Here is a 13,976-nt window from a genome sequence, read left to right as displayed (position 1 = left end):
AAAAAAGAGAAATACTGAGTTTAAGGATGGTACAAAGGGATATAGAATCACCAGTGGGATGAAATTAAGCAAAAGGAAATATGGCCTTAATATCTATCAAAACTTCCCAACACACACATCTGTTGAGATTTGAAACTAAATAGAACAGAAAGAGGAATAATCTAACACGGTAAGGAGTTGGGCTAGGGCTATTGCATCACTAAATTGAATTACAGGTATCTGGGCTCTGACTTATGTTTAACCAGGAGAGGGCAGTAGAACACAGGGACACACATTGAATTGAAGCCCCAGTTGACTTGAGAAACTAAATTATTTGGGATGTACTTGATCCCAGGTCTCCCATTCTGTGGCATGTTGTTGGCTAATAGCTAAGTCATTAACTTGGGCCAGCTTGCTTTTAAATTTTTTGTTTGCCACTTTTTCCACCTCCATTTCATTCAAAGTCACTATTGTGAAATCACTTACTGGGCAGATTGCAAAGGTGAAATACTCTGGTAGTAGCGAAATTTACTAGTCATGTATTTATTTTAAAGGAAACTGTTTGTATTGGACTACAAAATTCTAGCTAATGTTGGATTTGAACTTGGTTGAAAATTTATATTTTATGTAAATTCAAATAGAGCACAGACTTATTTGCAAATATTTCACATTTCTAAACATTATTTCATTTTTACAGGAGTTTATTTTATCAGAAGATTACAACAAGATGACACCAGTCAAAAGTTACCAGGGTAAGAAATGCAATCAGTCTTCGTTGGCAGAGTTATATTTTACATTTGTTAATGTCATCAATTGCTTTTTTAAAAAAAAAACACCTTTCTCTTTTGCAGTAGAAAGGAAGAAAGTGTTATTTCCTGTAATTATTGATTTACTAATATAAAATCTTGGTTTATCATTAGATTGATACTATACTATGTTTATTCTGAGATTACAAAAGTGGAAAAAAATGATTTGTTTAAAATGTTTTAGTCAGAAATGTGTTGGTGTGGGGTCCCCTCCCCCCAGATAAATTCTTTAAAATCCAATCTTTCTGTTTGAATCTTTGGCAGTCCCAGCATATCTAATGACAATATCTAAAACTCCTGTCCCCTTTTATCTTAAATACCCACATATATTTAAAGAGACCAGTCTCTCATACATTTTGAAGTATAGATACCTTACTCGAAGATCAAGCAAAACTAATCTGTATCTTCCTCCTAATAGCATTATAATGTTCACTAATGGGCTCTTCTAAATGACCAAGCTGTCCTTACTCTTGTTTGTTAGGTCACAACGGTGTTTTATACTAGTATTCATCATAAATTCAATGTCAACTGATGACTAGTCGTTTTTTGTTTTTTTTTCTTGTATCTCTTCCTTTGACATGTAGGTAACTCTATCCTGCATCATATAAGTGTGGTGTTTCCGCATAGAAACCTCTAACGCTGATTAGTGTTCAAAAGATTAATGTGAATTATTTCAAAGTTCTGTGTTTAGAAAGGTTAAAAATAAGACAGTCATTCCTTCAAGAGATGTTTCTTTGGGGTCACTTTGTTACATACCCCTGAAAGCATAAAAAGAATCTGGATCTTCAAGAATGAAGGTGAAACACATTTTTTTCCTTTTATAAGTCTTACTTCAGATCACTTTCACTTAAGCTCTCTGGTGTGTTATAACATCAAGCAAGAAAATATAAGTAGGTTTTTGTTAATGTGTACTGACAGAATCAAAGTAAGATGTATGTGCATATCTTAAGACTCTCTGGATTGGTTTTACAGACACTCCCCAATTTATGCAAGTGTTCCATTCTGGAATGCCTTGCGTAACCCGAATTTTGCGTAAGTCGGAAACGTATACCTGACAATTACGCGCAAAAAACCCCAAGCCCTCCTATTTCTAGTTTATGGAACTTTTTCTGTAAGTGCAAATTTGCGTAAGTCAGGTTTGCATAATCCGGGGGGCGTCTGTAATAATAAAAAAAACCTCTTGTACTGTGTCATATCGTCTGACGAATATGCTGGTAAGGCCTTGATCCACTTACACACGTGCCTTTAGTTGATTTAAATTAAAAAAGTCTCATTGACTGCAGTGGCACAGTAAGCTTACCTGCATGCATTGGAGGCTGCTGGATCAGAGCCTAAATGGAATTCATTAGTGGGGGAGATGAAGAGTGAGCTGAAATCTCCCTTGTCCTGCTACCCTACCATCTTTCTCAATGCTCATGCATGTGTCTACATTGACATACAATAATGTGTACATACAGATTTCTTGCTATTCCTGAATTAGTGTTCAGTACTGCCATTACCTGAAAATTCTGCAGTATGATGCAGTGTAACTGATGCAAGGGAAATTCTCTTATTTCCCCCACCCATTGCAGCAGGCTTACCAGAGAGGCATCACTCTGTATCTCAGTGAGCTCAATAGATGAAGGCTGGCACTTCTGACCAGTTAAATACAGGACGTATTGGCTTAAAAAAATTCAGTTGCTCTTTTGTGCTCTCAGCCCCTCTTTCATGGTTACAAAATGGGTTTGGAGGCCTATAGGAATAGGAGTGGTTCAAACTCTGTTGCAGGTTAGAGTATATGCAGCTGAATGGGACATGTTCCTGGTCCAGTAACTCCTCACTTAATGTTGTAGTTATGTTTCTGAAAAACGCGACTTTAAGAGAAACGATGTTAAGCGAATCCAATTTCCCCATAAGAATTCATGTAAATGAGGAGGTTAGGTTCCAGGGAAATTTTTTTTCAACAGACAAAAGACCATATTATATACACAGTATATGTTTTAAACAAACAACTATAATACTGATACACAGTGATGATGATTGTGAAGCTTGGTTGAGGTGGAGGAGTCATAGGGTGGGATATTTCCCTTACTGCTAAATGATGAACTTGCAATGGGCTGAGCCCTCAAGGGTTAACTCTCTCACTCTACAAGGCACCAGGAATGGAGGGAGATATGTGCATTTCCCCTTTCAGTACATTGCCTTGTTAATTAGATCAGGTTGCTGAGACCACAGCTGCTGCAAGCTCCCTCCGTCCTGAGCCCTGGTGTGTCCCCACTGCTCTATGAAAGATGGGGTAAGCTGTGTGCAGGGGGAAGGGGGCCACCTTGACATTAGGCCCCCTCTTCATTCCCTCCCCACAGCACAGCACGCAGGAGTCTCGGGGAGCAGCTCCAAGGCAGATGGCAGGAGCAGCACATGGCAGGGGGGGAGGGACAGCTGCAATTGCTAGCCTGCTGGGCAGCTGCTGCACAGGGAACTTAGGGGAGCAGGGAGCTGATGGAGGAGGCGGCCAGTCCACCCTGGTTCCAAGCCCCCACCAGCTAGCTGCAACAGGCTGCTCTTCCTGCAAGCAGTAGACCAAGCAGGCGGCTGCGAAACGATGTTAGAAGGGAGCATGTTCCCTAATTGATCAGCAATGTAACAATGAAACAACATTAACAGGGACAACTTTAAGTGAGGAGTTACTGTACAGCTTAAATTTTAGTCTAGTAAACTGGCCCATTTGCTATAGAAGTTTGGAGGCCACTGTTAGAGCCACATGTGTTAATTGTGTTACCAGGCCATGAGGAACCTCATCCTGAAAAGTGGGGGAACTAGTGACACATGTTAACACTGATTTTACATCCTTGACTAGAACAAATTCCTCCATACGATTCAACAGACAATATGCATATATTTGTGTAGTGTATGCAACAACAAAAATCTGTGCTTTATTTGAGCATTGTGTTCTGAGTAATTTTGCTTTTTAAAAAAATAACAGTTTAGAATATAGCTGCAAAGATATTTGATATCTTCCCAGTGTCAACTTTCACATAAACAGATACAAGCAGCCTACTTTGCCTGACATATGTCTCAAAGTCACAGAACACTAGTAATGCAGTAGGTTTGTGTATTATTGAGGAATATGACATTCACTGTTATGATACAGCTAAGAATAAATCTGTAAGCTTTTTTTCAAAGCACTTTTTTTACTTAAATCTGTCAGTCAGCAGTTCACAGTTCAGCCCAGAGGTCACTGATTTAAAGAATCAGTGATAGGTAGAATGCTGTTTCTTAGGTTAAAACCCCTTGAGGGTTTTATTTATGTAGAAGTACAAATCTATTTGTTCAGCTATTTTATTGATATTGACCAGCTGTGATTTTTATATAGCACTTTTTTCAACATCCTATTTGAATAACTATCTGGTGTGCCATATATGTGCAGTTTTCATGTGCACTGTTTGCATCTCACCTGTAACATCAAGTGGTCGGACAGAATACCAAACATCAAAGTCCTGGACTGGCCCCTGCGTGACTAGCATTGAATCTGTGATCATAGAGGGGCAACTTGGCTGGGCTGGTCACCTCACATGCCTGGACAATACGACTCCCCAAAGCCATGCTTTATGGACAATTGAAAACGAGAGCACGTGTGCTGGGGGACCAGTGAAAGCAATATAAGCACAGTCTCAAAGCTCACCTAAAAGCTGACTTGGGGTACGTCTACACTACTCGCCGCATCGGTGGGTAGCAATCGATCTATCGGGGATCGATTTATCGCATGTAGTGTAGATGCGATAAATCGATCCCCGATCACTCTCCCGTCGACTGCTGAACTCCAGCTTGGTGAGAGGCGGAAGCAAAGTCGACAGGAGAGTCGCGGCTGTCGATCCCACACCACGAGGACGTGAAGTAAGTGATTCTAAGTTGATCTAAGATACGTCGACTTCAGCTACGCTATTCTCGTAGCTGAAGTTGCGTATCTTAGATTGATATTCTCCCCCTGCCCTCCCAGTGTAGACCAGGTCTAAGTCAATCCAAATGCAGGAGAAACTGCTGCTGCCGATGGCAGCAGGCCTATTGATCTTCCTTAAAAGCCATTGAGAACAGCAGAACAGAAAAAGCCAAAAAGAGGTGGGAGTAAAGAAATTTGCAGCCACATCTGCCTGACATGTGGATGCATTTGAAAATCCCTCATCGTTTTCCATTCGCACAAGTTGATGCACTGAATCAAACTGACTGATTTGTCATCTGTGACCAGGACTCCAACAATGTGTGTACAGTGCTAAAACTCTTCTTTAGTTTAAGGCTCTGTCTACGCTAAATCTTCAGAAAACCTGTGATTGCGTTTCCACCTGCATGGTCCCACCAGTGATAACAATGCTGGGAGTGTAGACAGGGCATGGGTGTTTGTACCACTGTTATTGAAGCCTGCTCAGTAAGTCAAAAAATCCCAGCTTTGAGTTCTGCCATGCTAGCGTTACCAATGGTGATACTGCAGTGACGGGAGTTTTCCTGAAAATGCAGGTGTAAGCAGAAGTATATTACAGTAGCACTGCAGAGTTATGAACATTTCAGTAATGGAGGTTGTTTGTAACTCTGAACATTTTAAAAATGTTACAATGTTTAAAACTGAACATTAACTTAATACAGCTCTGAAACTTCACTAAGAAGAAAAATGGTGCTTTCCCTATATTTGTTTAGTAATTTACATTTAACATAGTACTATACTGCATTTACTTTTTCTTTGGTCTCTGCTGCTGCCTAATTGCGTATTTCCAGTTCCAAATAAGATGTGTGGTTGACTGGTCAGTTTGTAACTCTGGTGTTCGTAGCTCCGAGGTTCTACTGTATCATACAGACATAAGACTTGCAAAATTGGGCTGTTACATATATAGTTAGTCACATGACCAATCCTATTAGGACATCACTTAGGCTTACAGATGTGAATAAAGGCTTGCAGGATTGGACCCTAGAAGTGTTTTGGTGTGAAGGGATTAATGTTCGTGGATTTTTTGGATAGCAGAGGAGTGACTCTCTTCAGTGTTATATGTCTGTTTTTTTTCCTGCTTGATTTTTCCAGCTCACCAAGGCAGGGTTATGATGATTCTGTTTGTCCTGGAGATGGAATGGGTGTTAAGCACAGGACAGGACAAGCAATTCACATGGCATTGCTCGGAGAGTGGGCAGCGGCTCGGAGGGTATCGCACCAGTGCGGGGGCCTGTGGCCTGCAGTATCCTTTGTTTAAATCTTAGCTTTTCTCTGATTCTTTTGTCTTTGGCACATCTTTGTTTAAAACAGCCATTTTCAGGCCTGCATCATCTTGACCATCTATATTCAAAACCTTACAAGGAAATAATTTTTAAAACTCAGTTAAAAATTGTCAGCCCTCATAGCTTTGTCCGCTTTATGCATAAGGTATATTTAGCTTTAAACATTGATTTCTAAATGTTTCTATGACCTATCCGTTCTTAAAAGCTGCATCCTATTGTGGTCTCATTATAAGAAAGAGATTGATGGGAGCTTCATTTAAAACACGCTTTTTCTTTTGGGAATTATAATAGCAGCAAAGTAGGTCAATGATCAGGTCCGTGCGTGTGCACACACATGGCAAAAATTAAATGACTTAATATGAAATAATGAGCACATATTCTCTACCATGGAACAGAACAATGTGCTTTTGAAATATGGGCTCAGCTGGAGAGTAAATGATTCCTAAAATGTTACTCGCAAACAGGTTAATTCTCCAAGATCTGCCCCTAGTTGCCTGACAGAAGAAATGTCGAGACTCTCCTTTGATCAGTGATACACTGTAAATTTAAAAACCAGTCTTTTAGAAAGACTGAGACAATGGAGATTTCAGTGGGTTGAGAACCTGAAGATCAAATTGATTTGAAACCAATTTCTGTACAAACAAGTGAAATTGACCAGCCTTTTTGCCCTATCCAGGCTGAGTGAAATGCAAAAAAGTATAAATAGTGAAGAGTAAATTCCACTTTTAAAATATTTTCCCTTATTGGTGTTAAGTATTGATTAACACAGGATCTTGTTGTCATTTCTGTTGGATAGTTCCCTTTAGGAGTCTGGGGAGCCTTCCCACAGTTTGGATACCATTTGAACTGGACCCTTAGATCATGTCAGAACGGCCGCTCCTGTGTTTGTATTAACACCAGCAAATATAAGTAATAGATTGATAGTGCTAACAACTCCTTTACCCTGTTAATTCCAGACTCTGTTCTCTGCTGTGCCTCTTGTTTCAGAGTACATAGTTCTTTGGGCATGTCTACATTGCGAAAAAAACACATGCAGTAGAGAGAGAGAGACACTCAAAGCCTGGGTCTATAGCAGGGGTCTCAAATAGGATGACCAGACAGCAAATGTGAAAAATTGGGACAGGGGGTGGGGGGTAATAGAAAAAGACCCAAAAATCGGGACTGTCCCTATAAAATCAGGATATCTGGTCACCCTAGTCTCAAACTCAGTTTACCTTAGGGCCAATGTCAGTCCTCAGATCCTCCCAGCAGGCCAATAATGTAACCAAAGATGATGATCAGAAAAGAAAATGTTTATATTGCATTTTTTATTTTGAATTTCTTAGAAATAATAAAGCTGTCATACAACTTTATACAATTCTTTGCCTGTCAGAGTTTTTAGTGTTTGCCAGACACCTGGCAATGCTTCAGTTCTGTCAGTTTGTTGATGTTTGGCCTCCGTGACTGAGCAGTTGCACACCTTGCAGCAATCCTGAACGTTTCATCAGATAGTTGTGTTGAGTATTTTGACCTGTTTATATTCATTGTGGAAAAAAGTGATGCTGACTCAGCCCGGCAACCAATGATGAGATCTGTCCCTCTTCCCTAGCCAATGGGAGCTGGGGGGGGGGGGCGAGGAGTACTAAGGGGCCTGTGACTCCTCCTTCTGTGACTCCTCCATAGGCCACAGTGGGGAGGCTCTCGGGCCGCAGATGGCCCGCAGCCGGGGAGTTTGAGATCCCTAGTCTAGACTCTGATTTGTAGGTCTTGCACTTCAGTGCTAAAAATAGCCATGTAGACATTCACGTCTGAAACTCAGCCCCTCCCCTGGCGTCGGAGCCCAAGCTCCAGCCGGAGCAGGAACGTCTATGTGGCTGTTCTTTTAGCGCCGTAGCACAAGCCCAAGTCTGTACCCGGCTCCGAGACTCATTGTTGTGGGCCTTTTGCTGTGTGAATGTACCCTTTGATTATAAAAGACATTAGTGCAATGCAGCCTGTCAATGCTAATAACCCAGGGATGGGCAAACTTTTTTTGGCCTGAGGGCCGCTTCGGGTTTCTGAAATTATATGGAGGGATGATAAGGGGAGGCTGTGCCTCCCCAAATGGCCAGGTGTGGCACAGCTCCCATCCTCTATCCGACCCTCCCTACTTCTTATCCCCTGACACACACCCCCCAGGACCCCTGCCCCAATCACCCCCCGCTCTCTGTCCCCTGATGACCGCTGGAGCCCCCTCCCCTAACTGCCCCCCGCTGCCCCATCCAACCCTCCCTCTCCTTCCTGACTCCTCTCCCCCCTGGACCCCTGCCCCATTCAACCACCCCTTCTCCCTGCCCCTTGCTGCCCCATCCAACCCCTCCTCTCATTCTCCCCACCCTGTATCCTTGCCCCCATTCAACCCTCCTGTTCCCTGTCCTCTGACCGCCCTGACCACCACCCCAAACTCTCCTGTCCTCTGTCCGACCCCCCCATGCTCCCTGCCCTCTGACGGCGCTGCCTGGAGCACTGGCTGGCAGCACGGCTGCACCAGGACAGGCAGCTGTGCCGTCCGGCTGGAGCCAGCCACGCCCTGCACAGCACAGAGCACCAGGTCAGGCCGTAGCTCTGCAGTTGCGCTGCCCCAGGAGCTCGCAGCTCTGCCACCCAGAGCATTGTGCTGGTGGCACAGTGAGCTGAGGCTGTGGGGGAAGAGGAACAGCAGAGGAGGAGCCAGGGGCTAGCCTCCTGGGCCAGGAGCTCAGGGGTCAGGCAGGAGGGTTCCACGGACCGGATGTGGCCCGGGGGCCATAGTTTGCCCACCGCTGTAATAACCCATTCTTCAAATATGAGGTGTGACTAAAATTAGATTGAGGAGATACAACCTGTCAAAACGGATTATTCCAGTAATTAGTTGTAATCTCGCCATGTTTAGACCACACTTCAGAATGTACCTGTTCAAACTGGCATTTCCTCAAATATGTCATAAGACACAAACCAGCTCTATCAAAGAACAGCCACTGCCACCTACTAGAAACCATTTTAGAAGGAAGGAGGAGTCATCTTCCTAGAGGTAACTGATCTATCTCTAATCCTACAGAGCACAATGGTACTGCAACGGGCGTACTGTAAATGCAAATATAATAGTGGTTATTTCCAACTATGATTCCAGTGTAATGCAATAATTAGTATTTAAACAAAAAATCTAGTAACTGCTATGTAACTTCATAAAAATGCAACATATTCTTATAGATACATCCCAGAATTCAGAACCTCTGTCTAGCCTTTATAAAAGATTCCTCAATGCTTTCAATCAGATTTGATGTTGAGACCCGACATGTGTTTATAGGTGATCATTCTGGGCAGGTAACCATTCTCAAACTAGAGCAAGAGAACTGCAGCCTTGTCACAACATTTAAGGGACATACAGGTACAGTTTAAAGTTAAATAATCATCTCTGGTTCTTCATATAGGCTCTGCATTACCATGGGATGAACTGAATTTGTAAGCAGCTGTGATGGTTTGAATTGAAGATATGTCTGTATTTTGTGGGGCAAAATAGATGAGCTTAAACTGTCAACAAGGTAAAGGGTGGTAATTCTGTATTACTAAAAACAGGAGAGAACCCTGACTTTAATCTTGAAAATTCTGCACCTTAATGTACTTTGGTGGGAAAGTGCTGCAACAACAAAGCAAGCCCTGATGGAGGAAGACCTTAGTAGAGAAAGTCCCGATCCTGCTAACACATGCATGTGAGGAGTCCCATTTGTAGTCAATTGAATTGCTCAGGGTTTTGAATGGTATGTGCAGTGTTTCCAGGGTGTGACAGGAAGCACGTAAGAAGTTGATGTTTAAAAGTACAGTACACATTGCAGGAGCTGACTGATCACTTTGCTCCTGGGGCTCTCGCATTGTCCTGGTGGTTGCTGTGTCAGCCCACCATATAGCAGGTGCCTATGGAGATGGGGGTTGATGGCTCGTTCTTCATTGATGAATTTATTTTCCTCCTATGGCTGTTCTTTGGCCTCAGTGGACCTCCATATTGGCCTACCACTCCACTTCCCACATCCTCAGCACCAGCTGACTGGTCTGAAGTGTTTTGACAATCCACTGACTTACTTGCTTTGAAGCAAGGCTGCTCAGTTCTCATCCTGCAATTTTTGTGGTGGCATCGCCTCTCATTACTCCCCAGTGTCTCCACTGTTAATCACAAACTCTGCCTGCAGGGTGTGGAGATGAGTGTCCGCATAGCAGCTCTTTGACCACTCATGAGGTAACTTCCTATCCCAGGATGCGCTGGGCTCAGTCTGCATGAGTTAGAGAGCTGGGACCGGGCTCTGCACCAACAGAAATGCAGGATTAGAATTTGGCTCTGGTTTCCTAGGCTTTTCAGTGGGGCTCATTCTGTGCCAGACCTTTCAGTTGAGAAGTCTGCAGTGTGCTGGTGCACATGGAGGGTGTGTTGGATGTGTTTAAACTTAAGTCACATCTCTTTAAGTTGAGACTTACTTGATTACATTCTTCCCTTCCACTTTCAGTTGTAATGAAATAACCGTACTGTCTCTTGTTTTAGGTGGTGTCACTGCTCTTTGTTGGGACCCAGTGCAGCGAGTTTTGTTCTCAGGCAGTTCAGATCATTCCATTATTATGTGGGACATAGGAGGAAGAAAAGGAACAGCCATTGAATTGCAAGGACACAAGTAGGTTTGAAGAGTTTTTCCTCCTCCTGGGTTTAGGGGAGAAAAACAAAATGAAGCAGAACCAAGGAGTATATTCACTATGTCTGTGCATGGGGTTTGTGTGTGACTTCCTCTATCTTTGTATATTACCAATGTTAACTACAATTAATGAGAGGTTGTATTCCCCATCGGGTTCTATCTTCATCCAGCCCTTGAAGGAGCACAAGATTTGGAGTACCAGCCACTTAAACTCCATGCTAACCAAATATTTTTTAAATGTGAATGTATGTAGAATCCAGGCTGTACCCAAGGTGCTCTGTCTAATTAGCTATCATTTGTCAAAGTGTTAAATGTGTGTTCCTAAGCATCAGCAACTAAGCAAGGCAGAACTGGCTCCTGCTGTTGTAAAGGGGAATACACTAGAGGTACGAACCAGACTTAATAGACCTAGAGAGGAGGAGATGACTTGGTACTTCTGGTCTAATGCAATATTAAAGACTAATTTCACACGTGTGCTTTTCCAACCATTGAATTACTGTGACTGTGCAGACTGACGGTTCAAAGGAACTTTCTGCTTGGCTGGTTGGGCTCCCTTGATTTTGTGGTTCTGTACCACTCCTCACTGAAACACTCAATCTTGATGTCTATTTATATTAAAGCCTACTGCTGTGTGCCCTGCCGTGGCTCATTGTTGTAGCATCACAGCATCTAACGTGCAGGCAAACCTCTGTATCTTATTTGCAGTATGACAGTGTTGGAGAACATGCTGGTTCAGTGATGTAATGCATTGCATTAGATAGAACCACAGTAAAGATAGCATTTCCACACAGTGCTTCCTTCGAGTTGGCAAGTCATGGATATACAGTAGAGTGGCACTGTTCCAAATTGCCTTCTAAAAGCTTTGCTACATAGAGGAGCATCCATATACAAGATAATGGACCAGTATTAAAGCACTTCTCAGTATGCGCCTGGCTTGGTGTCAAGCAGTGCTGGTGCCAAAGTGTGGGGTGAAGATTCTGACCTATTCTCAGGGTATGTCTACACTACAAAATTAGGTTGATTTTATAGACATCAATTTTTAGAAATTGATTTTATACAGTCAACTGCATATGTCCACACTAAGCACATTGTTGGTGGAGTGAATCCTCACTACTGTGGCTAGCATCGACTTACGGAGCAGTGCACTGTGGGTAGCTATCACAGGGTTCCTGCAGTCTCCACCGCCCCTTGGAATTCTGGGTTAAGCTCCCAGTCCCTGATGGGGCAAAAATATTGTTGTGGGTGGTTTTGGGTACATGTCATCAGTAACCCCTCCCTCCATGAAAGCAACGGCAGGCAATCGTTTCACGGCTATTTTCCGTGCAGACGCAGTACCAGGGGAAGCATGAAGCCTGCTCAGCTCAGCTCACTGACACCGCCACTATTGTGTCCTGTGTGCTGCTGGCAGCAGATGGAGCAATAGGACTGCAAACCATTGTCGTCATCATACACTGCTTCTGCTGCAACTCTCCTTTCCTGCTCTCCTTCAGACACCATACCACAGCAAACGTGCAGCCCGCTCAGCTCGCCAACACCACCACTGTTGTGTCCTGGGTGCTGCTGGCAGCAGACGGTGCAGTAGGACTGCAAACCATCATCATTGTCATACACCACTTCCTATGCAACTCTGCTCTGCTGATATTGCCTCAACAGCAAAGTTCTCCATGTTGTCTGTCATGGGCTCCCGCGTTCTTGGGAAATGTGCTTGGTGCTAACCATCATCCGGAACCACTTCCGCTGCAATTCTGCTCTCCTGGTGCCTTGAATCCACCTCGCAGGTCCTCTCGTTGTTCGATATAAATATCTATTCTTGTGGCATCCGTCATCTACTGATTCCGCAGCAACTCTGCTTTCCTGCTGTCCCTCAGATGCCATATCACAGCAAGCATGGAGCCTGCTCAGCTCACCGCTGCTGTTGTGAGTGTTGTAAGCACCTCGCACATTATCCTGCAGTATGCACAGAACCAGAACCTGCAAAAGGAGGCGATGACTGCATGATCATGATAGTGATGAGGACATGGACACAGACTTCTCTCAAGGCATAGGCCCTGGCAATTTGGACATCATGGTGGTAATGGGGCAGGTTCATACTGTGGAACGTGGATTCTAGGCCCAGGAGACAAGCGCAGACTGGTGGGACTGCATAGTGTTGCAGGTCTGGAATGATTCCAAGTGGCTGCAAAACATTTGCATGCGTAAGGGCACTTTCATGGAACTTTGATTTGCTTTCCCCTGCCCTGAAGCGCAACAATACCAAGATGAGAGCAGCCCTCACAGCTGAGAAGCGAGTGGCAATAGCCCTCTGGAAGCTTGCAACGCTAGACAGCTACCAGTCAGTCGAGAATCAACTTGGAGTGGGTAAATCTACTATGGGGGTTGCTGTGATCCAGGTAGCTAACAATCACTGAGCTGCTGCTATCAAGGGTAGTGACTCTGGGAAATGTGCAGCTCATAGTGAATGGCTTTGCTGCAATGGGATTCCCTAGCTGTGGTGGGGCAATAGGGATATGCATTCCATCTGTCTGGGGACTGGACCTCCTTGGCAGCCAGTACATAAACCACAAGGGGTACTTTTCAGTGATGCTGCAAGCACTGGTGGATCAACAAGGGACATTTCACCGACATCAATGTTGGATGGCCGGGAAAGGTACATGACACTTGCATCTTCAGGAACCTGGTCTGTTTGAACAACTTCAGGAAGGGACTTACTTCCCAGACCAGAAAATAACTGTTGGGGACATTGAAATGCCTGTAGTTATCCTTGGGGACCCAGCCTGTCCCTTAATGCTATGGCCCATGAAGCCATACATAGGCACCCTGGACAGTAGTAAGGAACTGTTCAACTATAGGTTGAGCAAGTGCAGAATGGTGGTAGAATGTGCATTTGGATGTTTAAAAGTGCGCTGGTGCAGTTTACTGAGTCGGTTAGACTTCAGCGAAACCAATATTCCAATTGTTATTGCCACTTGCTGTGTGCTCCACAATATCAGTGAGAAGTAAGGGGGAGACATTTTATGACTGTGTAGCTGGTTGAAGTAAATCGCCTGGCCACTGATTACACACAGCCAGACACCAGTATGATTAGAAGAGCGCAGCAGGACATGCTGCACATCAGAGAAGCTTTGAAAACCAGTTTCATGACTGGCCAGGCTTCAGTGTGACGATGAAAACCTGCCCCCTTGGTTCACTCTACTTCCCTGTAAGCCAACTGCCCTCCCACCTTCAATCACCTCTTGCAGCGGCAATAAAGTCAATATTGTTGCAGAATCATACATTCTTTATT

General features: G+C 43.9%; 1 protein-coding gene across 1 annotated transcript in view; it reads left to right on the top strand.

The window, feature by feature from the left end:
- WDFY2 (WD repeat and FYVE domain containing 2) overlaps positions 1-13,976 on the top strand; it is a 125,183-nt gene that overhangs the window by 87,409 nt on the left and 23,798 nt on the right. The window contains exons 4-7 of the mRNA XM_030564340.1: positions 677-731; positions 5,830-5,980; positions 9,293-9,405; positions 10,549-10,675. Of these exons, the coding sequence (XP_030420200.1) occupies positions 677-731; positions 5,830-5,980; positions 9,293-9,405; positions 10,549-10,675 (446 nt within the window). The remainder of the gene's footprint in view (positions 1-676; positions 732-5,829; positions 5,981-9,292; positions 9,406-10,548; positions 10,676-13,976) is intronic.

This window comes from Gopherus evgoodei, chromosome 1 (genome assembly GCF_007399415.2).
Source record: "Gopherus evgoodei ecotype Sinaloan lineage chromosome 1, rGopEvg1_v1.p, whole genome shotgun sequence".
In the NCBI taxonomy this organism is placed as follows: Eukaryota; Metazoa; Chordata; order Testudines; family Testudinidae; genus Gopherus; species Gopherus evgoodei.
Note: the sequence above shows the minus strand (reverse complement) of the source record. Positions and strands in the feature narration are given on the sequence as shown.